Source organism: Hydra vulgaris, chromosome 09, assembly GCF_038396675.1.
Source record: "Hydra vulgaris chromosome 09, alternate assembly HydraT2T_AEP".
Lineage (NCBI taxonomy): Eukaryota > Metazoa > Cnidaria > Hydrozoa > Anthoathecata > Hydridae > Hydra > Hydra vulgaris.
Genome location: NC_088928.1, coordinates 63,486,308 through 63,507,129, shown reverse-complemented (window position 1 = coordinate 63,507,129; position 20,822 = coordinate 63,486,308). Strand labels below are relative to the sequence as shown.

General features: G+C 27.8%; 2 protein-coding genes across 3 annotated transcripts in view; one reads left to right on the top strand and one right to left on the bottom strand.

The window, feature by feature from the left end:
• Window positions 1-6,065: 6,065 nt before the first annotated feature.
• LOC136085641 (uncharacterized) lies at window positions 6,066-7,094 on the bottom strand. Its single transcript, XM_065806965.1, has one exon. It carries the CDS (start codon window positions 7,092-7,094, stop codon window positions 6,066-6,068), a length of 1,029 nt encoding a protein of 342 aa, XP_065663037.1.
• Window positions 7,095-18,558: 11,464 nt separating this feature from the next.
• The window catches only part of LOC100215577 (probable ATP-dependent RNA helicase DDX60), a 73,356-nt gene continuing 71,092 nt past the window's right edge, over window positions 18,559-20,822 (top strand). Inside the window, exon 1 of one of the 2 annotated variants that reach the window (XM_065806310.1) lies at window positions 18,559-18,987. In XM_065806310.1, the coding sequence (XP_065662382.1) occupies window positions 18,946-18,987 (42 nt within the window). In that variant the 5' untranslated portion in view covers window positions 18,559-18,945. The remainder of the gene's footprint in view (window positions 18,988-20,822) is intronic. The other variant, XM_065806311.1, reaches the window with a different exon arrangement.

Genomic DNA, 20,822 nt, shown 5'->3' with positions numbered 1-20,822 from the left:
CAAATTTTCTCCCGGTTGTTCCTTGCCAAATAGAAATTAAACATTATTTTTTGACAAAAATTATATTCAAGTTAGGCTCAAAAGAACAAGAAAGATTTTTTTTTTTTTAATGGAGACTTCAAAATAAATTATTTTTCTTTTTATGATGATTATAAAGTTAAAAAGGTTTATGACTCAATATTCAAATGGCGGCAAATGGACCAACAACAAAAAAATCAACTTATCGATTATATTACTACCACGAAAATAACAAGTTTTGAAAAACGTTTTGAAAACTGATAATTTTTAGATCACTTCTCTATAGAGAAGTTACCTTAAAAGTGTCAGTTTTTAAAACACTTTTTTATATTTGTTGTAGTTATCAATCAATAAATCAGATAAATATTAAGAATATATTTATTGTTAACTTTTAACTACAAACTATGATTAAGTTAAACAAAAAAATCAAAAAACAATTTTGTAGTCAAATATTATTCAGTTATAGAAAGCAGTTCTCATTGCTCTATAGGAAACATATAAAACTTTAACTAAAACGCTCACTCTACAATAAACTTTTCAACAAATTTAATCCTATCTACATTGCTAATTTTCTAATACTAGAAAAAGTTCATATCTTTGGATTACCAAAAATTTCATAAACCATCCAAGGTCAAGCAGATATTATTTATCAACTATCTAAAAACAAAATTACCAGAAACCGAAAAAATATACTATTTATGTTATATTTAAAATCTATAAATATATATAGATTTTAAATATCAGTTGAAAAATCTGTGAAAATTAAAAAAAAAAAACTCGCTACTTCAGCTTACTTGATAAGTAAAAACTTTTAACTTTTAACATGGAAAATAATTGAATCAGTTTTTTTTAAAAAGGCGAATTTGCTCAAAACTTCTTAAGGAAATTTGCCCTTTTAAAAAACACTGATTTAATTAAAGAAATTAGTAGAAACCTAAAATCTTGCTCAGCAATATTTTTAATTGCATTGAAATTTCCTAAATAAAAACTTGGTAACTTTATTACCCTATTTAAAGTTTTTGATATAGAATAAATAAGCTTTATTTGTTCTTGAATAATATTAATGTCTTCAATAAAGTTTCAAACCTACTTAGTATTGTTTATGCAACCATTTGATCCGTGTCACCAGGTTGCTTTTATAATCTTATTTGTCTCAAATCTCTAAAAACTCGAATGTGTGAGTAAAAAATCATGGTTGAGCAAAAAATATTTGAAGGTCCTTGATTAGTTTTGGTGTAATAATTTATTAACTTGAATGCGAATAGTTGTTTTTCTGATCTAGAAAAAATTTCTGCTACTCAAACAAGTGGCAGTACCAAAACGCATTTTGGAATGAAAAAGATGTTGCGGCAAGATGAGTGTAATGCGCGTCCAATCTTGGTGTTACAAGGCGGTAAATTCTCCGCCGACCGACTCTAGTCTAAGAAACTAAGACCGACTAAGACTCTAAGAAACACTTGTTCTTATAATAAATTTGCTCCATTTGACCGTTTATTTTTTTCCCTTTTCTTTAGACTTTAATGAAAATTTTTGGATTTTATTAAACATATTAGGCAAAGATTCTGTTTAAAAACATCAATCGCTAAAAGATTATACGTTCATAAAGTCTTGATTATTGCAAATATATCTTGGAATGCTCACATTACTTTATTAATATTTTCTTGATCATTTTTGATCTTTAAGACAAATTAAAATCGATATTGGCAATTGATCAATAACATTTTGAAAAAAACGAAGGAAAACAACGTATATAAAATAGAAACAAGGTGTGTTTTTTGAAATAGCTATACGATCAATGTAAGATGATTTTGGTAATGCAAGATGTTGATATGTGACTGCAGTACCAGAATCTTTAACTACGTCGACTAATTCTATTTTTTTTTAGTTTAATAAATTAAGATAAAACCGTAGAACAACTTTTTCTTTTGGAGCTAGATTGCTCAGGCAGAAGGTATATTAAGTTATGAAATGATTGGAAATCTCCAAGTATAGGGTAGATTAGGGTAATATGACCATCTTCGTAATATGAGCATACTTAAAGATTTCTTAGATGTAAGCAGTGAAGTTAAAGTTGCAATGTATTTTTTGAATCGACTTTATGTGGTGATTACAGGAATCAGTACAATTAGCATAAATCTATATGCAGTAATTAGCGGGTATCATCTAATTAAAATGCTGTTAAATTTTTTGCGATTTTTAAACAATATCATCATGAATAAATCTGCGGCGCAAAATTTTGGTGCTAAAATAATGAAATTAATTTTTTCATAAAGAAAAATATGTTAGCTAAAAATCAAATCCTTTTGGCTTGAAAAACAATGAATAGAACTATTTAGTTAAGACTTTATTTAAAGATGCAATTTTTGTGTAATATGAGCATACTCAAATTACCCAGTGATTTTCATTAAAATTACATAGTTTAAAGTCCTAAAAAAGCAATGGTTTTAATTGATTTTTTGAATAAAATAAAATATAGTAACACTTTTTAATATTCTAGCAATACTAAATATTTTTCTGTAATTTAAGTTCAAAAAAATTGAATTTTTATTGTTCAAAAGGTTTGAGTTGATAAAATTGAAAAAATAACGAACTAATTTTTTTTTTCTTGCGAAAACATAGTAGTATTGTTTCAACAAAAAGTGGCTACAAATTTGATCTTTTAATGATAAGTTTTGTTAATAACGAATCATTATATTCCAAAAATTTGTTCTAGTTGTCAGGTTAGTATCTTTTTTTACAAAATTATTGTTTTTTGTGAGCTTATTTAAAGTGCTCATATTACCAAGTGGTCTGGATAATATGAGCATTTTTGTTACTTTTTTAAAACCTCTGTGATTTTAAGAAAAAATTTCGGGTGCCCAAATATCTAAGTGGATCATGAGAAGGGATCCTTAAATGTTGTTTATTCGCAAAAATTTTGGATCCAGCTTAATTATTTTTGAAATTATTCCAATTTTTGCTTAAGGTGCTCGTATTACCCATATTTCTTTGCCACTACCCACAAAATTATTCATAATTCAGTTAAGTATTTCTGGTCAAATTGAGTATGTTTCTAATGATGTAATGATTGTTTTGTGACGAGGTTAAATAAATGACACAAATGTATATTTTTAACTTTGTTGCAAATTTATTATCATCTTTGTAATGAGATATGACGTTTTGAAATTGATTCTTTCGTATAAAAAATATATTTTCATCTTTGTAATGAGATATGACGTTTTGAAATTGATTCTTTCGTATAAAAAATATATTTTCATCTTTGTAATGAGATATGACGTTTTGAAATTGATTCTTTCGTATAAAAAATGCATTTCCACAAAAAGGTCGACCTTTGTTTGTGTTTATTAGCCTGGATGAAAAATGAAATGAGTTGGAGTTTTTACCAATATTTTTAATTATAGAATATTCTAATTTTGATACCAAGTGTTCACACAGAAATGTTACATCGTAAAAGAATATTAAAGTATCTTTAATATTTGATAGAAGAGTTCAATATTTTATCTTTTTCTGAATAATTTACAGAGACTGTGTATGATCTGTTATTTTCATTTTTTCTGTGAAAGGTAATTGATAAATGTGTGATGCCTAACTCTGCTTTTTTACTTCAAACCTACGATTAATTCTTTTACCGACTATAGTATTATTACCCGGAACTTTTGTTCCAAATATAGACCAAATATATGCTTTTTTTTTAAGATCGAATTTTTGTTTGGCGGGCAGGCTTACCATTTTTACTGACTAATATAAAGCTATTTGGATTGCTGTCAATATTTAATGGTTTTACATTGATAACATAAGTGGATTGTTCAGTTTTGGTTGTTTTAGTTTGGTATTTATGATCTATTGTTTTTGAACCACAACATTTGAAAAAGTTTTTACATCATGTGATTGGCCTTCTGTATCATTTGCGGTGAATTCAGATTTTTTATTTTTATTTTGCGAGCGAAAAGCCCAAAAAACTAAATCAAACCCAGCCCATCCTTAAAACCGACTTTTTTATATTTTCCAAAAAGTTTTTTTTTTTTGCAAAAGATACATATGTTTACCGTTTTATTGGTTAAAAATGACAGATTTTCAAATAACATTCAAGAATCTATAAATTTTTGATTTTTAGAATATTTTTTACTAACTAAATCCTCTTACATATTATGTAAAAGAAAGAAATTAGTAATAAAAATTGTTTAGAATGTCTATATTATAAAATCGTCCGTTTTTTATTTTGTATTATCCAGGAAACGATTAGATAGTTAATGAAACCAATATGTAGGTGTGTGGGTTTTATACAAACATTCAAAATCATTTAAATTGTCTCGTTGAAGAAGTATGGAAACCAACAAAAGAAAGAAATTTATTTAGACTAAAGTAGAGACCAAAAGGAGCCTACCATTTACGTTATGCCATACTTTGTGTAACATCTGAGGAGACACATATTATATAATCTTAACTCAGCAAAGAAACAAGCATGTTGTCAAACAACCTTGAAACAAGCATGTATTCAAACAGCAGCTAAGATGAAAGCAACCTCGAATTGGAGACTGTGATGTCAATCCGGCTTATGATGCCGAGAGTGACAATAACAACAATTCAAAAAAAGAGATTGTCTCAATGAATCAAACGCAATGGGTTACATATGTAAAAATTACATCAACGGAATACTTGGCTGTTGAGTCATGAGTTGTTGCGCTGTTTACCCGAAGAAAAAATTGTTACTGGTAGTTGCACAATTAATAGTTAAGTTTTCGCAACACTAAGTTTAGATGAGTTGTTAAATGATGCTGTAGTCCACGGTTACCGCAATCAGCTAATGTACTTAAACAAGGCTAAAAAAATATAATTTATGTCCCATTTTATAAATATAATCTTTTATAAATATAATTTATTTTTGCTGCATGCTTTCTTCATGAACAGACGTGTTTTTGCAGCGTAAGAATTAAATAAAAAAAATGGAGTATTTTTAAGTTTTTGAAAGAAAAAGCATTGAATATTTTTATTTAAAAAAAATATTTTTACAAATGGCAAGCAAAAAAGAAATTGAAAATGTACCGTAAAAACCCCTAATTCCGGATGGTTTAGGACTTAAATTGTCAAAACTAGCCCAATACAAAGAACCCCGAAATAATTTTTTTAAACAAATAAACTTCACAACAAGACAAATCAAACGATATAAAAAAATATTATTTTTGCAATATAAATCTATCTTTTATTTTCTTTTAAAAAAAATTGTTTTCATCCGGAATTAGGTGTTTATGTCCCTAATTCCGGATGCGTATAAAATACAGAAAAACACATACACAAATAATACTAACATTAAAATAATTATTTTAATCCATTAAAAAATGAAATCGTTTAATAAAAAAAGAATATATATTATTTTATACACATTCGTTACAAATAAATTCCGTGGTTGGACGATAATCAAAGACACATTCAATGCATGACCAATTTGAACACTGCTCACACGCAAGCCATTGGTTATCTAAGTTATTTGTCCAATTAGTTTTGCAAGATTAACATAGAAGATCATCAGATACTAAAATGTTATTTGACGCTTGAGGAAAATGAGGGTCTTCTAATTGATTCTTTGTCTTTATACCTTTTTTACCTGGTATTTTAGACGACTGACTTTGTCTCAACTTTTTTTTTTCTTCACTTTTCTGTGCATTTTTCGCTTTTTGAGTAGCAGTGGAAATCTTTTTTTGTTCTCTAGTAAATTTCTTTGCAGCTTGTTTATCTAATTTTTGTTTTTTTGATGCTTGTTCAGCTTCATCGTAAGCTATGGCATCCGCCGAAGTCATATTATAATTAGCTGGTCGCTTTATTCTCTCACTTTTTTGAACTCTTTTATTTAGAGTTAGTGTCAATTGATCTCGAAGCATATTTAATACTGATTTGTTTATATCTTTGCCCACTTGTTGAACAGCATTATTCAAATTAGAAAAGCTTTTAAGCAAAAATTCACGATTTGACATTCTTGACAGTGTGTTAGGTGTATTGGTAGCATTTCCCATAACTAATGGACTAGATACTGTTAAAGAATTAAATAAATTTTAAATATTGTTGTTTTCGACAGCTTGAAACACAGCACCAATGGAAGTTTTTTTAGAAGAAATTTGCGAACGATCGAGTGTAAATATACCAGTATTTTTGAAACCACTCCGTGCATTTTCAGGTTTAAACCCACCATTTTGGATAAGATCCTTAAACAAGGCCGGAAAATGTTGATTAGTCAGGCTTTGAAAGTGATTTTTAGTCAAATAACTTTCGAAAATTCTCTTCCATGCGCCTTTTACTGCGCCAACATCTAGTGGCTGTGAAAAATGGCTGGTATGAGCCGGCAAACGCCAAAGTAAAATAAAATTTTCTAAAGCTTTTTTTTTCAACTCTAAGCTCATATGTGAAGCACGGCCATCAAGTATTAGAACTTTAAATCCTGAAAGCTTGTTTGTGTGAGGCAAAAAAACTGTTTTAAACCACGACAAAAAATGTTCGGATTCCATCCAGCCTGAACTACTACTGTTATAATAAACATTCTGGGCATTGCCTTTGCACCAGTCTTCCATAACATGTTTGCCTTTATAAATTATTTGATGAGGTAAATAATTACCGAATGCGTCACAACAAGTCAAGATTGTCGTCATTTGCTTTTCATTCGATGGTGCTAGCTTTTTAGGGTTTTTTGTTCCTTTTCTACAAATAATTTTGACTTTGCCTTGATCAAATTGCAAACCAGACTCATCACAGTTAACTATTTGAAACGGCTTATCGCCTAAATTATGTTCATTATATGCTACTGCTAATTGCTCAAACCAATTGTCAATTATAGCTGGTTGTGTGGCCACAGCTCTAATAGTTTGCATACCGCTTACTTTTCTTGGGAAAATTTCTTTACGATATTTATTCATGAAACCGGAGTACCATTTTCTAGTCGGTTTTCCGTCTTTGAATAGACTACGTTGGTTTGATTCTTTTAAATAGTTTTCAACAACAATAAACACGTCTTTTCTATTTAAGCCGAAGACTATATAACTCATAAATTTTAATAAATCAAGAATAATAGCTTCAGTGATGTTGCTCATCTTTCTTGGCGCTTCTCGATTGTTAGATGATCCTTTTGTTCTGTTAAAAAATGTAGATTTTGCCACGTTATAACACTTAGCAGCTTTTACGTATGATATTTTTTTTTCAGAAATAGTTTCTTATTAAATTTTATTTTATTTGCCGATGACTCCAACCTGTTTTATTCACATAGGGATATTAAAACGCTTGTTAATGTGGTTAATGAAGAGTTAAACAAAGTAAACGAATGGTTTACATGTAATAAACTATCGCTTAACGTAACAAAAGCAAAGTAATATTGCAATAATGTAAAAAGCAAAACCATTCTTAAACATTACGTCTTCAAAAAATTTATATATTTTTTTTTATACAGAGTTATTTAACTTACGGAAATATTGTATGGGCAAGGACAAATAACACAAAGTTGAAAAAAATTATTCAAAACAAAAACAAGCTTGCCGAATTGTATTTGGAGCAACAAGAAATGTGCCTTGTGAGCCACTCCTTAGTAAGCTTAGATCATTAAACATGTACAAAATTAATATATATTTAGTCTTACAATTCATGTATAAAATAAAACACGAACTATCTCCAACTATATTTAATCAATATTTTAGTAAAATAAGCCATAAATACACCACCAGATTTTCCGGAAACAATTTTGTAACTCCAAAATTTAATCTAAAGTTATGTTCTTATTCTATTCAGTATCGGGGACCTATTTTATGGAAAAGTTTTAAACAGAATTTTCATAATAAAAAACAAACGCTTACGCCAATTCAAAGCTAATTTAAAATATCATTTAGTAAATATGGATTTTAATATTCTAAATATTGCCAGTCTTTTTTAGAAGTTGACAAAATAAATTTATAATCATACATTAACTTAAACAACTTTAACATGTTAACTACCAAAAAACCAAAAAATAATAAGAAGATCAACTATTATTATTAAGAATATCAATGTCTTTATCACAGTTCTTTAAAAATGTTTACTTTTGAATTTTTAGTCTTGAAGTTTAAAAAGTTTTATTGTTTTGTTTCATTTATTCTAAACATGGAGTATCTTTTTGTAAGTTATCTTACATTTATTTTACTTTTGACACTTTTATATATTTTACGTTGTTGTGGATGGAATTTTATTCATTTTATTATAAAAACGACAATACGAGGCAACATGTATATATATGTATGTGTGTATGTGTCATGTGCGTATGTGTGTATGTATATACACATATATATTTATAGATTTCATATCTTTCTTAACTAGGTTTACTCTTAATCTTTTGTACTTTTTTGTTTCTTAACGTCTTATACTTGACGTTTTGTAAAAATTTTTTAACATTTTACGGACTTAAAAAATACGATTGTAATGGGGCTCGGTGATAAGGCTAAAATGATGCCTTCTTCTTGCTCCAGCCATTTCCTTTTTTTATATTTGTACGTTGAAACTATATAAATGAAACTACTACTACTACCTTCTTTTTTAAGTAAAAGATTTAAAAATAAAAGTAGGACATAAATTAGGTTTAAAATTATGATTTGAAACAAAAAAAAATTTGATGGTTGGGTATATAAAAAAAGTCCATTAATGCAAGTACCGCTGGATTTGTTTGCCACTTCACGTTAACTTTTAACACACCTCAACAACTCGATGAATTCATTGTGGAGTTTTTACAGTAACATTTTCTGAAGCTGTTACTAACAATGTAAACATTAATATTGTAAATCTTACAGCTGTAGCATTACACAGTCGATAAATTCATGGTAGACTTGCAAAACGCATGTGCGCTTAAGTTGATAACGAAGATATTAGACATAAGTACGTGATGCGACGTCCCGTTTTCAGTTAAAACCGGTAGTGCTCGTTTGATATGGTCAAATGAAATCAGTGCATCTGATAGTGTCATAATGCTTGCGTAACGTGTCAGTCTTCTCAAACGATATATACATGTAGCAAATGCATTTGAACAAATAAATGCTATGTTACTGATTTATGTTGTTTGAAGCTTTGCTTACTTTTGTAAAAAAAAATTTAAAATAATAAATAATTTTATTACTTGTAAACTTGGTATAAGAATTACATTAGTTTGCTTTTTTAGAAAAAAAAAAGCAAACTAATGTAACTCTTATACCAAGTTTATATACAATGTAATTCAAATTTTTTTCTTTCATTCTAGCCGGGTTTTAGGTTTTTGGGTTTTAGATACAACCTTAAAAGTTTGTTTTTACATTGAGCATAATAAGCAGATTTTACGAGCCGTTTTTTCTAAGAATCAGGCAAATTCCTGAAACTGTGGAAGTGACCTCCTCCAAATTGCTTGAATTTTTTATATATTGATCAGAATATAGAGAAAACCTGTTGGGGAAAAAAAAAAATTTCAAAAATGTTTCGTTCACTCGGAATCTGGGCTTAAATTTTTGAGATTTTTTTAAAAATTTTTAGAAATTTAGTTTTTGCCACCTTTGAACCCATTTTTTTGGCAAGGCAAAAAGTTGCACATAGCTTTTGTAGTTAATATCAGACGTAACCCAAAAGCTCTCTCCAAAAAATATAAAAAAGTTGCGTGACACTGTGCGGTTGGCTAATTATCATAGTTCAAAAGTACAAAATCAATCAGTTTTGTCAACTTTTAATCGGAGTTAATTCTAGCGGCGAAGTGTTGCACCCAATTTTTCTTTTAGGATTTGAAATTATCAAAGGTATTGAGTCTAAAAATGCAAAGAAAGTTATGTGATACCTAAGGCCTATTAATATATTAAGGCTTGAAATTGGAAAAAAATGTTTTAGTATACTTACAAAATGAACCATTACGGCAGAGGCGCTTAGTTTTGTAAAAATGTAAACATATCCAACTGTCAATACAAAAAGGTCCTAACATAATAATAAAAAAAATTCGTGTGATTTTGTCACACGCATGATATAACATGAATTAAAAACTGAACAAAAATCTAACATCAAGATAACTATATTGCTAATTAAATAAAACATAAATCAAACATTTAAATGTTTTTCCATTTAAAAATTAGTTTTTCATTTATTAATAGAGTCATTTACACACATTATCCACCACATCACACATAATTTCTACTCTGCTGCAGTAAGTTTCTCTAAGAATAATGATATGACTGTATTATAGTCTTCTTCGGATAATGAATAATCGCCACAACCACTGATTAGAAAAGGAGCATTTACTAAACAGATAATTTTATCAGTTTGGTTATTTATCTCCTCGGTAGTAACTGGCCAGCGAAAAGTATTCTTCTCTTGCCCGTTAATCATACAATTAACTCTGATCCCAGTTATAGATACCTAAAAGTATTAGCGCAACATTTAAAATAATATAATAAAGAGTTTATGATTTGTTTAATTTTGCTTACATTCAATAAAACTTGTAAAGTCTTATATAATGTCATTCTGAAATTATTTTTACATTTTATTTATATTCCTTTTATTTTAGAGCACTGTTTTGTAAAACAAAATAAAAACTTGAAACTAATATATACTTTGAATAATATTACCTCCACAATATATCCAATATTCCATTGTTTTTCATATGCAACAGCAACCCAATCATTCACTTTCCATACAAGACAAATTTCTTTTGCAAGATTGGCGATGTCTTCCTCATATTTATTATCATCTTCATTGTCTCCTGCCAGATTAAAGTCATTATTTTCGCCATAAACTTCTTTGTTATCGTTAACCTGACTATTTTCATTATTTTCTGTTGTCGGTTCTACCAGCTTACCTTTTCTTTTCAGGTTACTAAATCTATAACAATATCGATTGTACATATTTTTAAACATATGTAAACAAACACACAAAGTTATAACTTTCACCTAAATTTTAATTTCATATTTGTAAAAGAACTATTTAACAGTCAGAAACATAATCTAATTTGCAAAAGTTTTGATAGCAACAATGCCTACCTTGAAAATAAAGATCTTATCTGTTGGCTAGTTACATATTGATCAGGCGGAAGTTCTCTCCTCAGCTGCATGTGAACCTGCTCAGGGCTCATTTTATTACCTGATTCTTCTCCACGAATAAAGTATTTATACAACAGTTCTTTCTGCTGATTTGAAAATCTAAAAGAACTTCGAACTGGTAATGCCCAACCTTGCAATAGAAAAATGTTCATGCAATGTGGTTTGTCTTTTACGGAAGCACTGTTAGAGGATGAAGAAATTGGCATATTTAGTTGTGAAGTAATTTTCATCTTATGAACAAACGAGTTGCGAACTTTATCCAATGATGTTAATGATTTCGGAACTGTATGAAGACCGGATAGCATGTGTTCTTCTAACTCAGCATCGCTTTCAAATGATAAAGTACAATTCATTTCAGTGCAAAATCTTAATGAATATAATTGCCTGTCACTTCTTTTCTGTTTTTCCTTAAGTGACTTGTTACGCTTAATTGAATTATCTGTTTTGCTATATGGCAACAACAACTTAATCGAGGGTTGAATTTTAAGATTTCCATACTCTTGTTCAATTCCCTCACCGATATTGAAATAACGCCACATCTTCATACTTTTCTCACCAAACTCAAATGAGTGATAGTTGCTAATGTTCTTAATCTTTGGTCCAGTAACTACAGTTTTATCATTGCTAATTTGAGCAACTGCTACTTTTGCATCTTTAGCGCCAAAACTATAATGCATAGCCTTGTGTATATCTTCAGCAGTCAAAAGATTATTACCAGAGTCAACGTAACTCCTTAAAATTGTCTTTACAACTGCACTCTCCCTGTCACATTGATCTTTTCCACAACAGGGTTCATTATAATCATATCTCAGCAACTTTATATCTCTCTCTTTGCATACATTGTAGATTGCTTCAGCTGAAAGATTTCCCTGATAGCAGCCGGCATTATCAGATTTGGTAAACATTTTCTTGATATGCGGTTGATCAATTCTGAATTGGTCTAAAACTGCAGTGGCTAACGAAACAACATCACCTATTCCCTGATCACACCTATACATTGAAGTAAAGTAAACACGTTTGAATAACTTTCCTGCTATTTTTATGAAGAATATATCCACATGTAAACTCATTCCTTTCTTGCCAAAATACTCTCTTTGGCCCTCTCTGTATCGAACCGGAAGAATTTTTTGACAAAAATCTTTAAGCCAGAAAGCAGTTTCATCGTTTAATTGCTTAAAAGCTTCGATTTTTGCCTTTTTCTGTTGAGAATCTCTCATCAGGTGTTTTATGTAGTTGAATACATCCTTTACAGCAATTTCCAAATCATAAATAGAATCAGCATCGTCAGAATTTTGAATTGTTAGTTCTTTGATCATCTCGATAGCTTTGCACAAATCATAGCAATCGGCACATACCACTTCTGATATCTCTGTGTTGGATTGAAGATTTTTTTCAGATGGATCTGATAAGGCATGTTTTGAGCTATGAGAAGAAATGTTTGAGTCATTGACACTACAATTGGTTTGATAACTTGTTTTCAAATACCTTTTTTCTTTTTCAAGGGCAGCTTCGAGAGATTTAGAACTAAATCTTTGTGCCAATTTTTGTAATGTTTGAAAACCATTCATGCCTGAAGCAGTAACATCATCTAATCCAGCTAAGCTTTTTCGACTTGAAGGTTTTATTGCATGCAATACTTTCCACAAACTTGAATCAGATAATGGTATATAATTGTTTTCACTACAACTTTTTCGATAGAACATGATAGCGTGGCTATATTTTGTCGTCAGTATTGCATGCACTATCTTTTGTTCTTCACCGCTGTCGTATTTTAATTTGGTTATTCCATAAGCAACATCATGCAAAATACCGCTTGTAAATATAAAGTCTAAGAAATGTTCACACTTTGTTTGATCAAGACTAGATCGGACGAATACTTTCTTCTCTGGAAATGCCAACCCTTTATGAGATGCATGCCATTTTCTTGCTGTTTCTATACGATGTTTGGTACACTCAAATGTGTTCATTATAAACTTTTTGGTATACTTGGTATGGTCTAATAATGAGAGGATAACTAACTTTCCCATGGAATCACTTTGCTTATATACTTTCTGAGCACGAATAATTTCAATTGGGAGAGGGCATTTTATTTCATCAACATTTTTACTGTTAAGAAAATCTATAAGTATTTCCTCTTGTCCAGGAGCAACAGCTTCCGCAAATTTTTTCTTTAATAAGTTTTCTAGGCGAACATACTTGCGTTTTAACTTATCTTTAGTAGTATCTTCCAGATATTCGAACTTCCTTTTTAATCTAAATTTTATTGGACTTGCATTGAGAACCTCAGTTACACTCTCACGGCTTCTTAGAGATTCGTCCAAAATCTCCTGTGAAACATTAATTTCACCGGGATCAAATTCTTCATCTGGAGTAGCAGGTGTCATGTATGTTTGTTCTTGTTGTGTTTGTGTTTCTGTACATAAATTGGTGTTTTCGTTGACTCTAGATAAAGCAGTTTCTTGCTTTAAATGGGTAAAACACAGCATTGCACCAACTGAAAATACTTCATTGTATCGCTTTGACATTGATATGACGACATGTATTGGTGACGCCCTTAAAGCGCGAGATTTTTTTCCTTTTATATTTAGATGGTGAGGATGAAAGCATGTTTTTGGAGGACTCCATGCAATACCAAACGTGTACCGGTGAAAAGCACATATTTGTTCATCCTTTTCAAGATTTCTTTTAAGTCTATTTGCAATAAGTCCATTTTCTTCCCAAATATTATTATCGTTTAATCGCATGACCTAAAAACAATTTTTTAAACAATTATTAAGTGTGTCATTTAAAGCATTGTTTATAATCTGACTCTTCACGAAAAATGTTTACAAGTTTGAAATACATTGTTGTTTTTATTAAAATACAATATTGCAAGAGTGTGATTAATTTAGTGATTATTTATTAAAAGAGTGAGGAATTAGTTAAAAGAGCTATTTTTTTTTGTTTAAAGAACTTTGTCTTAAAATCTTATTGCAGAGAAGTTATAAAGTATGTAATTATAAAAATTATATTACAGTCTGCGTAAATTTAAAATACATAATTACCTTTAAGTTGATGAGGTGTTTCTTAAGATCAACATCTCCCAGCTGATGAATGTATAACATTTTGTTTATAATTTTATGTTTTTTGAATGATCCACAATTTCCTTTTGAAAAGCAACAACAGTTTTCATAAAAATATTTGTTTTGTTTCATACTCAACTAAAAACAAGTTCTATTTATGCAGTACCTATTTCTCAATAGCAATGATAAAATATCTACTCTATTTATGCAAATTTTAAAGATCGTTAAAATAAAGTTAAGACATTTTTATGGTAAAGTAAACAACCGCCCACTAACTTATTATTATTGTGAGCGAAAACCTCATCTGTGTGTCCAAAAAAATATCTCTTCGTACTTAATCATTTTTAACAATTTTTACCTTTATTTTTAACTTAATATCTAAAGATCACACGAATTTTTTTTATTATTATGTTAGGACCTTTTTGTATTGACAGTTGGATATGTTTACATTTTTACAAAACTAAGCGCCTCTGCCGTAATGGTTCATTTTGTAAGTATACTAAAACATTTTTTTCCAATTTCAAGCCTTAATATATTAATAGGCCTTAGGTATCACATAACTTTCTTTGCATTTTTAGACTCAATACCTTTGATAATTTCAAATCCTAAAAGAAAAATTGGGTGCAACACTTCGCCGCTAGAATTAACTCCGATTAAAAGTTGACAAAACTGATTGATTTTGTACTTTTGAACTATGATAATTAGCCAACCGCACAGTGTCACGCAACTTTTTTATATTTTTTGGAGAGAGCTTTTGGGTTACGTCTGATATTAACTACAAAAGCTATGTGCAACTTTTTGCCTTGCCAAAAAAATGGGTTCAAAGGTGGCAAAAACTAAATTTCTAAAAATTTTTAAAAAAATCTCAAAAATTTAAGCCCAGATTCCGAGTAAACGAAACATTTTTGAAATTTTTTTTTTTCCCCAACAGGTTTTCTCTATATTCTGATCAATATATAAAAAATTCAAGCAATTTGGAGGAGGTCACTTCCATTGACTGCCTGATTCTTACAAAAAATGACTCTTACGCTTTGATAATTTGCGTTTGAATTAATAATCAAAAATTTATTTCTGAATTAATAATAAATAACTTTTATGTTTTTTGTTTCAAATTAATTAATTATATATATTATTTTAACTTAAAAAATAAAGTTTTGGAACCGTTTAATTGTTGCTTTGGGTTTTTACTTTAATTTTTTTTTAGCAATTGTAAATACCGGTATTAATACCGGTATTTTGGCTTTCACTTAACCTAATACCGAAAAACCGGTATTCCATTTTTGGTCCGGTATTGGATGCCCTATTTATAATATAATATTATTATTAAATTAAGTTACAGAATTTTATTTCAAATTGATTTTAAGTTTAAGCTACGATTTATCTATTTTGTTAAATGCAGAAAAATAATATCTCAAAATCTAAGGTCGTTTTCAACTAAAATAAGATATTTCATGTTAATTATCTAGCTTCAAAGTCAGCTGTAGTGTATGATGATATACTTGACTAATCTAGCTGACTTTTACAACTGGTGCTACTGCATGTTGCATTAAAATTTATAAACTAAATTTCTTAAAAGTTGTTGCTTGTAACTTGCGATGATGTTTCTGCAAATCACAAGTTGTTGAAAAGGCATTTTAAATAATTCCTTTATACCTAATCCACCGCATTAAAATAAGATAACTTGTTACTGTCTTATTTAAATATGATTTTTCCAACTTGAAACATACGGGAAAAAAAAGATATATATGTAAGGATGGTAAGTTTTTACTGTGGAACCTTATTGCTTATATATTCTATGAAGACAGAGAATGTGGCTTTTGTATTTTACCTGAACTTTTGAGCATATAATGTCGACAAAATATTTATTAAAAAGTATTAAAATTGCTGCCTAAGTAATAAATTTTTGCTGTATTAAAAATGTGAATACATTATGGAATGGCTTATTTAAAAATTATTTTGGACACTAATAAACACTTAGTGCTTGCAAGGATAACCCATCTATTAATGACATTGGCTTCAATAATAACAAAATAAAAAAACTAAAAAGTTTTTTTAGTAGCGGAAATGTAATGTATTTAGCTACATGGGTAATATTAAGTGGTAGTAATATGGTACTAAGTCATGCCAAAAAAAATACGATGTTATTAGATTTGTTTAAAACTAAATACCTTTTGTATTGTAAAATATATGTAAAATAGTAGTGTTGTCATTATTATTTTAAAATTAAAAAGACGATTATATTACTTTTTTTATTCAATCCTGTATTGTTATTTTATTATAAAGTTACTACATCATAAAACTATTAAATATACATGAAGTGTTTATTTTACTGCTCTAGGAGTTAATTATATACAAATAATATTTTTAATATATGCCAATAATATTTTTCAAAAATATGTGGCTATGAAAATAGCTGTTTTAGTAGGTTCGAGTCATCTCACTTTTTCTTTAATGTTCTTGTTCCAAAATAGATGGCGCTTTTTTAAATGTTTTTTATACATCAATTTAGTTTGATTTTTTTAAAATCTTGAAAGCTATTAGGTTATTATTTGCAATGTAAAATCTACAAACTTTTATATAAAGTGTTAGATGATCATACATATTTAGCTGCAAGCAATACGATAAACACAGCTTAAGATACAATTTAGACATGTTAGAACTAAAACCAATTGTGAAATTAGAGGTACTAAAAATATTCCCTCTAGGTTATAATAGAATGTTTTGTTTAGTAATGTAGTGGTATACACGCTTAAACGTTATAATAATATTGATAAAAGAGATACCAGTCAGATACACAAAGACAAGATTTGCTACTTCAAAACATGAAAGAAAAATACAATTTTGGAAAACATGAATGAAAAGTACAGTTTTAAAAAGAAATCGTTTTTCCAGAAAATATTTTGTAGAATCAGCGGTACAAAATTTCAGCATTTCCTTCAAATGAATCAGTTACATTTTTACTAGGAACAAAGCTGTAATGACTTCTTCTAATGAAATACTTGAAATATTTATACTTGATTTAAAATTTTTAAATTCAGCAGAGTACCATCTGAAGCAAGCTTTTCTGCAATCAAGATTAAATAATTTTAAGACCTAAAAAGATGAAGAATAATCTTTGCTTTCTTTTATTCTTTAATAAATGTTTATCAGTAAACTTGTCCTTGTGTTTGGCGTTGAGGTGACGAGACACCTTGTGATATACATCGTTTCTTGCAAAACAAACACATAAATATTCTTTCTTTACTTTGGTTAGGATCAATTAAATTAGTTAGTATACTGTTTGAACTAAAATTGAGGTCCAGGTCTCCAACAAATGGCAACTCAAAAGCAGCTAAAACAGCATCGAGTTCATTCAAATTTTCAAAGTCTGCGATACAAAAAGTCATTTTAAAAACATTTGATGCACTCTCCATTCCGGTCACCCCATAAAGTTCAAGTTATTTTACGAAATCTATAGAAAACGGGCCGCGTTTCCAGACTAGTTAAATACTATGACTATGCTTCGATAAATAATTTGATCTCCCATCAAACTTAGTTCCACTTTTATTTCTTTGTTTTTTTTTAAATTGATTTTGAAATAGTGATTAAATCTTTAACTGCCAAGATTAAAAACTTTTCACTGTTATTTTCAACATTTTTGATCGAAATTATGGCCTTCACAATTTTTTTATGAAATCGTTTTCAAAAATTGTGATCAAAAAAAAATAATACCCTCCAAACATAATGCTGCTTTATTTTGCGCAGATTTTTTTGTTTGTTTGTGTTTTTAGGTGCCCCAAGAAGTCCTTACGGTCTTGTCGCAAAACACCGCGGAAATGCATGTAACCATAAAGTTCATGCCTCCTCTGCCTTACCGTGATGCGAAAATTTGTCCAGAACTCATTTCGAACTTTGATCTCCTGCTTATAAAGGAAGCGCTCTAACCACTGCTCCACGGCCGCATTCTTTTCAGCTGAATTTTTGAAGTCTAACGTTTTAGTTAGACTTCAAAATTTTCATATCACAGAATAGTTCTGTCCCAAATATATTAAGATCAATAAATAAATGTTCGCAAAGATTTCTAACCAAAATTTCTGAAACTGAGTTTAAACTTTGAATATATCTTCTATATCTAGAATTTTCTTAAAAAAAATACAAACAAAAAAACCTGAGATCAACTTTCCTTTTTAAACAACTATTTTATTTTAGAGTATACTGTCTTTATTTTAAAGTATACTTTTAAAGTATACACGCGCTACTTTTGCAAAAAACTTGAAAAAACGATGACTTTCACTTCCGAGAATAATATTAAAATATGGCTATAGATCGAAATTTCTTGGAAGTAGCCCATTCTAATTCAAGCCTAATGAAGCGTTGAGTTTTATTTACAGCTTTATTTTAATTTAATTTAAAGAGTTTTAAATACAGTTTTAAGTACGGTTTATTTACTTGAACAGTATATTAGAGGGTAGTGAAACTAACATGATACTGAAATTTATATTGAGCGGTATTCATAAAATGATAAAAATTACGTTTTAACTTTGCAAAGTTTATAATGAGTTTTACATTTAAATAATGTTACCAGTATTTTAAATTAATCTTAAATATAAGTTAACTTAGTTAACTTGGTTTTGTAACAAGTTTTCTTCTTACAATTAAAAGCAATTGTATAACAATTTTTATTTAAAATATTTTGTTGACCATAATATTATTCACAAAAATTGGAAATTTTTTTTTTTAAAGTTGTTTAAAATTTTTTCTTACAAAAATCTTTGCTACAATTTCACGACAACTTTTTTAAATTTATTACGAATTCTTATCTCTTAGTTTGAATCTAAATGGATGATGAAGATGAAATTTTTAGTGAAACAGATAGTAATGTAAGTACAACTTTTATGCAAATTCTAATAATATCAATAAGAATTCAATACAAATGCTACATACGAATGTTGTTAGTGTTCATATAAATATATAATTACTAAGGAATGTTTATTTTAAGAATCTTCCAAATTTTTTCAGTTTACACCATGTTTTATCTATAAAGACTCATCAGAAATCTTAATGATTAGAAATTTTAGATGATAAGAAAAATCTTTTTTGAAAAAATTTCTGATGAATCTTTATAGATGAAAGACAGCGTAAAATGGAAAAATGATACACGATTTTCTACTAATTATATATATATATATATATATATATATATATATATATATATATATATATATATATATATATATATATATATATATATATATATATTTAAACAACTTTAAAAAGTATTCTACACAATAGAGTGCTTAATGTTCTTAAAAGAACAGAGCAATTATATTAGTAGTAGAAAATCACTTAACATAAATTTTTTCCATTTAACACTGTGTTTCATCAACAAAGATTCATCAGAAATGCTTTCTGATGCATATATATATTTATATATATATATATATATATATATATATATATATATATATATATATTTATATTTATTTATTTATATATCTATATCTATATATATATATATCTATATATATATATATATCTATATATATATATATATCTATATATATATATATCTATATATATATATATATATATATATATATATATATATATATATATATATATATATATATATATGTATTTATTTATTTATATATCTATATCTATATATATATATATATATATATATATATATATATATATATATATATATATATATATTTATATATATATCTATTTATTTATTTATATATCTATATTTATATATATATATATATATATATATATATATATATATATATATATATATATATATATATATATATATATATATATAGATATAGATATATAAATAAATAAATATAAATATATATATATTTATATATATATATATATATATATATATATATATATATATATATATATATATATATATATATATATATATATATAGATATAGATATATAAATAAATAAACATATATATATATATATATATATATATATATATATATATATATATATATATATATATATATATATATATATATATATATATATATATATATACGCTCATTTGTGATCAAGATGATCTAAAAAAATAAAAATTTATTTGCCAAAAGTTGCATATCTACAACTTCAATTTTTAGGTTTTTTTACCTAAATAATGGCTTACATTCATTTTAGTGTTTTTTTTTTACTTGAAATGCTCACAAAATTGTCCAATCTGCAACCATATCATTTTCCAGATTTTACTGTTGTCCAAACCATTCTTTTTTATTTCCTATGCCATCCTACACCTGTGCGATGTTGCAAAAAATGACAAACGAATCTCAACAAGAGCAGATGACAATTTGTACAAATTATTCATGGCTGTCAGGACACTTTTGAGTTGTGATGAATCTGTAAATAAAAGTGTAATTTACAAATATTTTGATAATGACTTAATAATTCTTTGATAATGAACAAGATGGCATATTTATCATGAAGTAAAAGATTGGACACAATGGCATAGGAATGTATATTGTTCTTACTCCAAATTGCAGCAGTGAATACTGTTAGTTGCTGATGAACCCAGTAAGTGGATTGAATTTCACTTTGCTCCATTAAGTCGTAATTTTCACTGAAATCCATCTTATATCCAAAAATATAAATGGATGAATAGATACTTTATAAATATACTAAAAAAGTTTTGTTATTGTTCTACAAATGAAATTGCA